General features: G+C 31.5%; 1 protein-coding gene and 1 non-coding gene across 2 annotated transcripts; one reads left to right on the top strand and one right to left on the bottom strand.

Moving 5' to 3' along the window:
• Positions 1 to 1,899: 1,899 nt before the first annotated feature.
• On the bottom strand, positions 1,900 to 5,256 carry LOC25485702 (WUSCHEL-related homeobox 8). Its single transcript, XM_013614979.3, has 3 exons — positions 4,897 to 5,256; positions 3,119 to 3,643; positions 1,900 to 2,302 (listed from the first exon to the last, which is right to left on the bottom strand). Exons 1-3 carry the CDS (start codon positions 5,078 to 5,080, stop codon positions 2,217 to 2,219), a joined length of 795 nt encoding a protein of 264 aa, XP_013470433.1. The 5' UTR covers positions 5,081 to 5,256; the 3' UTR covers positions 1,900 to 2,216.
• Positions 5,257 to 10,486: 5,230 nt separating this feature from the next.
• TRNAC-GCA (transfer RNA cysteine (anticodon GCA)) lies at positions 10,487 to 10,558 on the top strand. Its single transcript has one exon. It is a non-coding gene; the product is annotated as a tRNA-Cys (tRNA).
• Positions 10,559 to 11,871: the final 1,313 nt, after the last annotated feature.

Below are 11,871 nucleotides of genomic sequence, written 5' to 3'. Positions count from 1 at the left end.
TGCACACACCAGATTCGGCCCCACCCTCTTCAATATAGTCTCTCCCGTCCTTATTACAAAAAACAATTAACTTTTTTGATTCAATTAATGTATCTTATTATAAATATAAATTAGATACATCACTTACACGATGAAACTAAAAAATCAATTTTTTCTTATAATAAGGACCGGAGGTAGTGGTATATACTATCTGTGTCTCTTTTATTGGACCATTTAGCATCCATAATTGTAATAAACTAAAAAGAATCTAAGATAGATTTTTTTGGGTAACATCGTTTATTTATAAAAAAAAATAAATAAATTAATATATGCTAACTGTTTAAAAAGAAATTGAAAAATGAAAGAGAGACTTATTAGTTGTTTAAGAGAGGAACTCGTTATATAGTTGTTGGTAAGTAATAACTATCCACTTTTTTTTTCCTTCAATGGGGTCATTAATAGGTTGATGTACTTATTAAATAAATGACTCCCCGTTAGAGATGCTCTTAGTATTCCATATGTCTCTTAATATAAGGGTGTGTTTGATTTGTTAAACAATATGTATCGGACACTACAATGCAAGACAAAACAGTACAACATAAGGGAGAATAGAACATGACAAAACAACAAGTACAAGGCATAACAGCACATGGCAAACTTTTACGGTATTGAATCATTTTTTGTTATATATGATTTTTTGTGGACAAAAAACTATTTTTGTATTTTAGATAACTTGTGTGTGAGACAATTGTGTTGTAGTTTAGTGATAGACAAAAAAAAAATCTGTTTTTTTCCTGTCCCTTGCACTCAAGCTACCGATTCACCCACTTAGTCTTCCATTATTCATACTAAAAATGCACTCAAAGATGGTTTCTCTTGGCATTCATTCATAGACATTCATGACCTCCATACTCAGGTTTTGAACTCGCATATCCCTCCTATGGCATCTAAGCTCATCAATAGTATGCATATCAAGTTTAATGCCTCCATAGACGACACATTCATTTGGACAACAAACAAAAATGAAACATACACTACCAAAAGTGGGTATACATGCAACTCGGGTTGGCTAGGTGGTATTGACTTGAGACCTAGGAGTGTGCTCCTTCTCAAGGTCTCAGGTTCGATTCTCCCCCGATGCCAATTTGGGTGGGCTAATTTAGTTTTTTGAAAGAAAAAAGTGGGTATACATAGATGTTGTCCCGCGCTAGCTCTCTACCTCTTTCTAATCAAAATGGCTCTTGGACTTGGATTCGGAAATTAAACCTTCTGAAAAAGCTTAAGTTTCTGTTTTGGTTGACTTGCCACAACTCTGTCCCCACCCTCTCTCATCTCGACCATAGGAATATCTCCCCCTCAGTTGTTTTCATTCATTGTGGTCTTGCTGAAGAGACCTTTCTTCATTGTGTGCGAGATTGCACTTTCTCTAGAAGTACTTGGCAGCTTGTTGGTTTTAATGATCCAAAAAATTTCTCCGACATGGATGTGAGTGATTGGCTCAAGGTTAGTTCTATGGGTTCCCAAACCTTCTTATTTGCGGCTTACACTTGGTGGGCATGCGTCATCGTAATCTTATGGGTTCCCAAATCGTCATTTGAAACTTTTCAAGTTATTACACCCATCATTGAAATATTCTAGATGCTCAAACTGACAAACTGTATTCTCAGTCGCAATATTGCCAAAACACCAAGTGATTGATTACACCCATCATTGATATAATTCATGATTAAGATTTAAACCAATTCTGCCTCAAAAGTTTAATGTTCCAGAGGACTCTGCTCAAATTGACAAATTGTATTATTGTTGAGCTTTTGTTTCAACGGAATTCAAACTCGGATTATTTCAAACAATTCTTTCTTAACTGAAGTTCATTAATCACTTAGGTTAACCATTTGGTTATATAAGATGACAACTTCATAATTAAAAGTAGAAACAAAACATAGAAATATATAGGCATTACATAATCCTTCTGAACTGGAAGTAAAATAATCGTGGGCGTTTAGTTCCTCAATATATTTTCTTGTAGGAAGAAAATAGTAAAAATATGCAACCAAGAAACAAGCTCCAAAATATGATGTAATAACATTTATATGCAATATTTCCAGGAACTATCTTAAGAGGTTGCTATATTAATAGCTTTGATTGATTCAATTTGATTTCACACGAACATAAGCCCAAGCAACACACTCGAAGTTATTCACAGCTTAGTCATAATTGATAGAAGTTGCACCAAAATATCAACCTGCCAAATTGAAGTCCTCTGCTTGCTGGTATATATTGTAACTCCCAGATACTTCCATTTTTCCACCTAGATAGTCATTCCCTGAAAAATAAAAGGAAAAGAATATGGCAATAGCAGTCTTGATTGTCAGCTCGGAAGCTACAATAGTGAGAGGCTACTATGAGACATAGAAAAATGCTAGTAAAACATTTTTTTAGACACGCTCTCTAGACATTCTTTGTGAGTTCGTTTACAAAATAACACAATTTTTATAAAATGACTAAATTACAAGACAAATAAATCAAATTTTGTTACAAAGAATATGTTCAAAAGTGTTTCTGAAAGAGTGTCTAATTACTATTCTCATTGAATATTAACCTAATCAAATCTTCAAATTAGTATTCCAAGGTGAATGAACGTAATAATAGACTTTTTAATAATATCCAAACCACAGTTGAACTACTAGCAGATAAAGTTCGATTTCATTCTTTATGGTGGCTTCAAGCTAACAAAGCAAATTTCATGTATGGTACTCAAAGATGGTGGTCGGACCCTTTATTTTGTTTGGGTTTAGATCGACCTTTGCTTTGACTCTAATTTGTATGTTTGACTGTTATTAGGGGTGGCACTTTTAATACATCTTATACTTAGGTGTTTCACTGCTGTCGTTAATATATTCCATTTTTATGTCTTCAAAAAAGTATTCCAAGGTGAATGTCCATTTGTCATATAATATCAAGATATCCAAAATAAACCCCTAAACTTGTACACTTCTGACTTCTTGGTAGAACTAGTTTAAGATTTTGCCGAATTTTAACTAGATTCTTTCAAGGTCAATTTAACTACAATATAAGATCATACGAAAAATAAAGCCAATGAAAAGACAAATGAAGGAAGAAAGCACAAGATGTAACATACTTGAGTTTGATAGCACTTCATCATAAAGAGATACGCCACTCAAATTTCTTGTGGATCTTATACCGCCATCCGATGGAAACACAGAATATGTTTTGTTAGAACCATGATTCAAGTACTGCAATTCAGAGCATTTTTCTTGGTTCTGGAAGCACAAATTTTCATCCCCTAGAGCAGCACTTTGTTGAGAATGAAATTCCTCTGGTTTTGTCTTCTTATCCTTGGAATCAACCTCAGTCTCTACCTCTGATTCAGTGTTACTAGTTCCCCCATTTTGCATTTTTCTTTTCGATCTAGCACGCCTATTTTGGAACCAATTATAAACATTCGTTTCAGAAATTTGGCCATGCTGGCTGAGTTCAGTAGCAATCTCCTTGATTTTTTCTTTGCTTGGAGTTCCATTTCCCTGATCGAATATACGCTCAAGAATCTGGAGCTGAACCGGTGTAGGAGTCCACCTCTGTCTGGATGTGATTTTGTGACCAGCTGTCATCAATGAGTCGCAGTATAAATTCCCCAACCTAACCCCTGATGAAAGGAAAAAATAACATTTAGCATTTCTTTAGAGAATGCTGGATCTTAAACAACAAGTGACAATTTTTACATGCCAATTGCCAAAAGAAACAAATCCCAACCATTTTTTTTGGTGAGGGTAAGAGAAATATAAGGTTCGATAATCTATACAATCTCAGTAGTACTTTTGATTCTAGGAAATCCAAAAACACTTTTTTTTTAAAAAAAAAATTGGGGGAGAAGGAAACTATTATTAATTACAATGACAACGTAGTCATTTTACAACCATCCCGAGGGGGTTTCAACTCCGTCCATCGAGGAACCTCAAGTTTAAACTCTTACAACCGAGTTAATACCTCGTGGATTTAGTTTAACATTCACTTGACAAGTTGAAAGCTATGGTTATAGCTAACACCTCAAGCAAAGTACAAGATAAAAAATCAACCAGGTTTGATTTTTCTATGTAAGGGAAATGAAGTAATAATGCAGATATTTTGCAGTGTCATTGTCATTTTCTACAAATCAAGATGCCTTAGATAATAGGGAAGTGCTTTGATTATCACTAGAACATGATGAATATCCACATATTCATTCCCTCTTTAGGAAGTAGTCCTGCTGGCGTTTGTACCAATTTACCCTTCCCTAAATGGTTTTGTTTTCTGTGCCACTTAACATTTAACTTTACACATTAAACATGATACAGACAAATCTAACTGACACAAAAGAACAGATATGAATGAACAAATGGGAATTTGCAGAGGAGATAAATTGCACTGACAAAAAACTACTAAATATTTGGAATCTTTGGCGAAACCAAGATGAACTACATTTTAGTGTATATTTGGTATCATGGTGAATTTACAAAAATTTGAGTCGTCATGATTTTGCAGAGACGTAACATCTCTACAAAATCACCATGGTGACTCACGGGTTATACCGGTAAATTAACTATGATACCAAACATACACATCTGAGACAAAAACACATCGGTGTGATTCCAAACTAAAAAAGTTATGTACCTTATTTCCAACTACAAATGTAGAGAAATACACAGAAACTGAAGTATGATTTTTTTTTTCTTTCAAACTTAAGCTAATTACTAAAATTAAAATTGAAGGGACAACAAGTCAAAACCCAAGTATGAAGGTGGTTTTGTGCATATAGAAATTTCCCAATTTTGAAAAGCAATCCAAAAACAAAATAATATAAAAATTAAAAGAGAATTTATGATCAGGTAATAATTAGTAAAAAGAAAAAACAAAAAGTACCAGCAAGATCTTGTTGAGCAGAGAGTGTTTTATGCATCTCAACAAGTTGTTCACAAATGGTAGCATAAACAGCAATTTGTTTCCTCAAAGTTTCCAATTGTTCATCAGTCATCACCTTAACATACATCGCTTCGACATTCCCATTCTGTACTTGTTGTTTCTGCCATTCCATCATGTTCACCATTTTCTCTCTCTTACTCACAGACAGACACAAATGATTTTTATCAGAGAGAAAGAGAGAGTGTGTGCAACGCAAAAGTCAGCAAAAAAAAAAACAAAGTAAGAAAGAGACAAAAGACACAAACATTATATTTAGGAAAAAATTTCGTCCGAATTATGCGGTGACACCGCCAATGACCAAAGTCGACAGTAGATTGGATTAGATTTATTCCTAACTTAAAATATTCATGAGGAGTATTACTACTGTTAATTAGTTTTGGTTAATTTTATGCTTTGTTTTTTACCAAGTTAATTTGTGTGCTTTTGGTCTTTCTAATTTTGGTTAATTTATGTTTAGGTTGCTGTTTTGTGGGGACCAGTGTGAATTTGATGCATAGTCATCCATTGGATGACAAAATTTTATTTTCAGTGAGTTGATTTTGTATAGAAATAAGTTGAAGAAAAATTGATTTGTGTTTAGATAAATTGTGATAAAATTAGTTGAATAATAAATTTAAGAGTTTTTCTATTTACATCCCATGTTTTTCTGGTTACATCCAAATTTTCTTAAAAAAAATTATAATACCAAAATTGCCCTTTTATATAAATTTTCTTAAAACCCTAATTTTATTTATTGTCAGTGAGTTTCACCCTCTTTCACTCCACAAAGCGATTGATCAAACAATTTGATGTTCAATATCAATCTCCATGAAAATTAAAGAGTGAATCAAAATATTTTTCATCCATACTCAATTCGATATAAGTAAGTGAATTTCTTCTTCTATTTGTTAGTTTCAATTTTTTTCCTTCAACTGCACTGATGCACTGTACCATTACGGTTTTAATTTACATTGGCAAGGTTAAATTAAACTCAGTTTAAGTAGGTTCATGTAAACTAAGTTTACATGAACCTACTTAAACTGAGTTTACAAAATCGCAGAACTGTGAATCGCAGAACAAGGAAAACACAAAATCAGAACTGAGAACCCATAACAAGAAAAACACAATCGATTGAAGAACAACACTTGCTAACCTGATTTGCTTCGAATTTTCTTTGAAATCATGAATGGACATGAGAAAGTATGGTTTTGAAAATCTTCGCAGAACACAATCGATCGATTGGAGAATTATGGTTTTGGAAGAAGGGTTTTGGGGTGTAACCAAAAAAGAAGGAATAGGCTTTTTGAAAATCAAATTTTATGAAAGGGTAATCCTGTCATTTTGGGGTGCAACCATGATTAACTAGGGTGCAAGTAGAAAAACTCTAAATTTAAACGTAAAAATTATTTTTTAAATTATTATTTTTTAACTTAAAATAAAATCAATTTTATAAATAAATTAATATACTTGAAAACAAATAATATGTCAAAACTTAGTACCATGCATACACTAAATTGTTGGAACATTATGAGTGTTAATATGTGAATTAATAAGTTTTTAAATCAACTCTTTCATTGAGTGCTCATTTATGAGGCAATATCAGATCATTGATTTTGTGACAGTCAACAATCATAGTCATTGGATTTATAACTTATCTTTAACTTTTTACCTATAAATAGTATTCCTTCCGTTTCAAAAAGAATGTCGTTTTAGTCAAAAAAATTGTTTCAAAATAAATGTTATTTTCAGTTTTCAATGCAATAATAAATTTTTCTTTTCAATTGTACCCTCCAATTAATACTTTGCACACTATTTCCAAAGTACTCCCTCCGTTTCAAAATACATGTCCAAGTCAACAACTTCACATATACCAATGCACAATTTTGATCGTTAATATCTTTAATTATCTTAAGTAAAAAATTATAAAAATTTAATATTTTGAAAATATTTGTCGAGACAAATCAAACAACATCTTACACGCTAATATTTATATTTATACATTAGTTAAAAATTATGGTCAAAGTAAGTGAAGTGAATAGTGCACATTGCAAAAATTGAACATGTATTTTGAAACGGAGGGAGTATTACTTTTAAAACTAACCAATAGCTAATAAGGATAATTTGGTAAAATAATCATTCTCTTTCTTTTAATCATTGCATTTCTTAATATGTGTGTAAAGATCTAAAACACACTCATTTTAAAACGGAGTGAATAATGTTTATCTCCCTCACTTTTGCACACACTAAAAGTTTTTTAAGTTATCAAATAATTTTTCTCTCTTCCCCCCTCTTTACCCTTTGTTCATGAGTTATTCTTTTATTCTTCCCTTTTTTTTTTTTCTCTTCGGATTCAAAGAGTCTCTTTTTTTAATGTCGTAGTCATTTCGGTTAATAATGTCTATTTAGAATTAAGAATAGTCTTACGAACATGTTTTATTCGGTAAAAAAATTCCCTTAAGAAATAAAAGTGTTATTAAAATCATAGTCTTTTTTGATATATAATGCCCCTTTCAAAAATAAAAACGATCTTAATAACAAATGCTTTTTTTGTTTTTTTGAAAGATTAATAACAAATGCTTGTATTCCGGTTGCATCCTACAATATAGTTGAATAATGTGTGAGGGTGGTCACGACTCAAACTCAACAGCGGTTGAGTTGAAAATCTTAGAAAACTTCTTATTCATTTTAGAATTTGAGTTGAACATTAAACTCAACTAAACTAGATTGTAGAGGGAAATAATGTCTTCCACTTATACAAACATATTTTCAAATCTTATTTGATCTAATATAAAACTATCACCAAAAATAATATTAAAAACTTTACTGGAACACATGGATTGAAAATAGACTTGATAATTTTTTATTGTTTTGTTCAAAAATAAATAAAATAAAATTGATCGACACATGGGATACCGTCTGAATCCCAAAATTAGAACATGTATTCCAATATGTTTGAGTAGCCATTGTTTTGTTGTCTATGGGGAGTGAGACCCACCGTAACAACCACCCTATCTCATCAATTGTTTCTTTTTGAAAAATGAAAAAGGGGAAAAATAAAAGGGATGGAGGGAAGAAGGGGAGTATGATAAAAAATAAACTGCCATAAAGATTTCATTTACAATGAAAATTTGTTTTTGGCCTTTTCAATTGTATTATTGGATTTCGTTCGAAGTTTTTTTTTCTCTTTCTCATTAGGATTTATGGTATTATTACTATTATAGAGACAAAACTCAAAAGTAACCAATTTTTTTCAAGAAGTTAAAATAATTGTATTAATGAAAGCCAGCACAATGAATGCCAAAATTCCAGCTGAAAGAGTATCAATTACAAGAAAAACAAACGGTAAACAGAAATAACAGGACCAAAAAAGAAAGTTACCCTGTTACATATAAATCCTCAAGTAAGGTAAAGGATTCAACCACCATGAATGATAGGAGAAAACAAAACTAGGACAATTCGCTTTCGGCCGTCAGTAAGATTGAAGCTTAACTTTATTTAAGCGGTTGCTTTTGGAGAAGCCGCCTAAGGTGCCAAATTGATATAAATGGTCTGGCATATGTTCAAGAAACACTAAGTGGTAACTAAGCCAGTGAAAAATATTGTACCAAAGTTTACCAAAAATATCACGAAAGAGGAATAAGTGTTTTGCATCTTCCAGCATGCCGCATCCACCGTGTTAGGAAATAATAGGGTTGAAGAAGAAAAATAAGCACAATCACAACACAAGGATATAACGTGGAAACTCCAAAACCGAAGAAAAACCATGACCATTGTCTAAACCGACAACCAGAAAATTATTATTATGTGAAATCTTTTACAACACATAGACTTCTCTCACTCTCATCCCAATGCCCGGCACGCACAACCACACTCTCACAAAACAAATATTTAAACTAAGTCAGATATGAGCTTAAAGTGCTAATGACTGGTGCATCTAAAAACAAAGAAACTAGGTTCAATATATAGCCTTGGTCTTCCCCTTACTTCACTAAACTAAGCAATGTGGGACATAATCACCAATAACTAATATTTTTAACCTCCTTCCTTATTCAAGAAACTTGACAATCAAACCCAACAATCTCCTCCTTGATTGTAAGAATTTCATCCTCCTCTTCCATTGTCTATACCGACAATCATACTCAACCATAAAGAGTATACTTCACTTGAAACTGAATCATTCAAAGAATTTATTCACGTTGAAACCTTGCTGAAAGATTATGGTGCAACTCCCATATTGGCTTTCAGGAAGTTCTTCAGCCATCGACATATCTCACCACACACCTTGCATCAATGCCAACCAATTCTCGTGCGTTGTTCTGAATCCGCTAGCAATAACTTGCCCTTTTGCATGGTATAGCGGAAATACCATAAGGACTCGCTTTATCTTCTAGATAATATCACCATCATCTCCCAAAATGCCTAGACATTCCACACTTAAGCGCCTTGTGTAATCCTAATTGTATCAGCACATCCTTTATTTGTACTTTCCACAAGTCAAAGTTGATTCTTCCATCAAACTTCTCTATGTCAAACTTCGTTGCACTTGAATATGACATAGCAGTTGCACAGTACTACCCTTCTTCAGCACCTTCACAATATCACACATAACTGAGCATTTAGAAATAAAATATATCTTTTAATTAAATAAGTGAGAAATACCGTACCAAAGTTTACCAAAAAAAAAAATTGTAGCAGACAAAACTGAAACAACTTATATTTGAGGCTTCTAAACACTTTCATGGAATTTCAAAATGACTATCAATCATAAAAATGGGCGTGTATAGTTAATGAATTTGAGTTTTTTTTTTTCTCTATTATTAATATTAAAAATAATATCTTAATTCTTAAAGACAAAATTTCCAAATGATATAAAACACTGCAGAAGCAAAGGAAACTCACTACTTTCTTTTTCTCTTTTTAAGGGAAAACTCACGTATTTTCAACCAGCTACTAGATACTATACACTCCAATGCACCATGTCCGTAATAAAGGAATTACGCTATTAATTACATTTATAAAATTGTTTCACAAAACATATAGTTTTGTTATGGGTGGATTTGTAAAACCAATATTTATATAACTCATTATACTTGGATTATTTTTTTTCCAATGTTTGAGGAGTTTTATCTTTCTTTTTATTTGTTTCATTTCATATGATACGCCCTTTTTTTTTTTTTATATATAGAATGAGGAAAACAGAAATAATAAGAAAGATAAAACTCCTCATATAAAAAAAAAAAAGGCGTATTATATGAAATAAAACAAATAAAAGTACATCGATTTGCATCAATAAATTTACGAGTATTTATAATATGGTATATTTCATTATATTTGTGTGTATTTATTAAGATATTCATCCTATTCCAATTCGTAATAAATTTTATTTGCGGATATCATACATATAATTTTTTTATCTTCTTGAATATGTCTAACCCGGACAATGCCGGATAAATACACTAATATTCTATAAAAGAAAGAATGAATGTTTGTCTTAAATCACGTACTTTTTTTATTATACATATAAGTACATCGAAAACTACTGTCACAACAAGGGTCCATAGCTCAGTGGTAGAGCATTTGACTGCAGATCAAGAGGTCACCGGTTCGAACCCGGTTGGGCCCTTTTTTCCTATATACATTCATTTTGTTGGTTTGACAACTTTCTCTCTCATACTCACATTATCCTCTTATTCTCTCTCTTCCTTTTTCTCTCTTCATTATTTTCAACCAATAGAAAGAGAAAAAAAAAAGTTGTCGCTAAAAGTTGTATGAAATGGTTGTTCAAATATCACTGCTCTATTAACATGGACAATATATTGATGAGTTTTAATCCACCTGAAAAGTGTCATATCGACAACTGATTTATTACGTCAACATCTCACTTGCCTTGTTACCCAATTCTAATCTCAAATTCTCATGTGGTTAGTGTAAAGTGCATATAAGTTAGGGGAGAGATCAGAACGAAATTGTGTTAACTTAAGAGTGGTAATGACAACAAAAAAAAATCCCAAAAATGAGCTTTTGTCCATGGGACTGCATGATATTTATTTAGTTTAGAGAATCTATTTTCCTAAATCCAGGGTTCGTTTGTTATAGATTTAAAAAAAAAAAAAAAGATTTTTATTTGTAGTTTTAAAAATGATTTTTTTGAAAATTTGAAAAAAAAATAGAAGTTATTTCAAACTTGTTTGTTTTAAGTTTAAAAAGATATTTGACATTTACTAACTTAAATGTTCATTGTTAAAAAATTTATATAATAAAAATCACATTTTTTCAAAAGCACATCTATCAAAAATGATTTTTATAAATAACTATTTGAAATAGCTTCTTATTTTAAAGATTTTCAAATTTTATTATCCAATTTTTTTCAACAAAATGATGAAATAGTTAGAATAATGTTTTAAGAGAAGTTGTTCAAACAAATTTTCATTAATTTTTTTTTTGTTAGAAACATTATAGCAAAAAAGATGTTCACCATAAAAACTTATTTTTAAAAAAGCGATAACAAACGGTTCATCAATATAGAGAAAATTTAGGACATATATAAACTTCAGAGACGAAAAATACATACTTAGAAATATGAGGAAACTCTTGTCATAAAAAGAAAAGTAACCAGAGGACTAAAATCTAAAATAGTTGCCCAAACTAAATTAAAGAATGCATTCCGGATGAAATACATAAAGTAATTTTGATAAGCTAGTGTTTTGTGCCCTGATTTAAAAACAGTGATGAACAGGTGTTCTTGTTAATGGGATCTTAACATTAGCACAGCACCTTATTTTTATTTGGGTGGAGTCTTTACTTGTGATAAACTCAGGAGACGTCCATATTGAAATATTTGTGACCGTAGGAATTGAAATAAAATATTAACGGCCAATAAAATGAATATAAAAAAGATCCGATAGTTTCATTTTTAGACATATTTCCTCCTCTTGC

Source organism: Medicago truncatula, chromosome 1 (genome assembly GCF_003473485.1).
Source record: "Medicago truncatula cultivar Jemalong A17 chromosome 1, MtrunA17r5.0-ANR, whole genome shotgun sequence".
Taxonomy (NCBI): Eukaryota; Viridiplantae; Streptophyta; class Magnoliopsida; order Fabales; family Fabaceae; genus Medicago; species Medicago truncatula.
The sequence above is the reverse complement of the archived record's forward strand: the minus strand, read 5'-3'. Positions and strand labels throughout refer to the sequence as shown.

Coding starts and splice junctions, on each gene's coding strand:
- LOC25485702 (XM_013614979.3), bottom strand. CDS start 5,080: ATGGTGAACATGATGGAATGGCAGAAACAACAAGTACAGAATGGGAAT. Junction 3,644..4,896: donor TGCTCAACAAGATCTTGCTG/GTACTTTTTGTT, acceptor TCCTTTCATCAG/GGGTTAGGTTGGGGAATTTA. Junction 2,303..3,118: donor TGAAGTGCTATCAAACTCAA/GTATGTTACATC, acceptor TTTATTTTTCAG/GGAATGACTATCTAGGTGGA.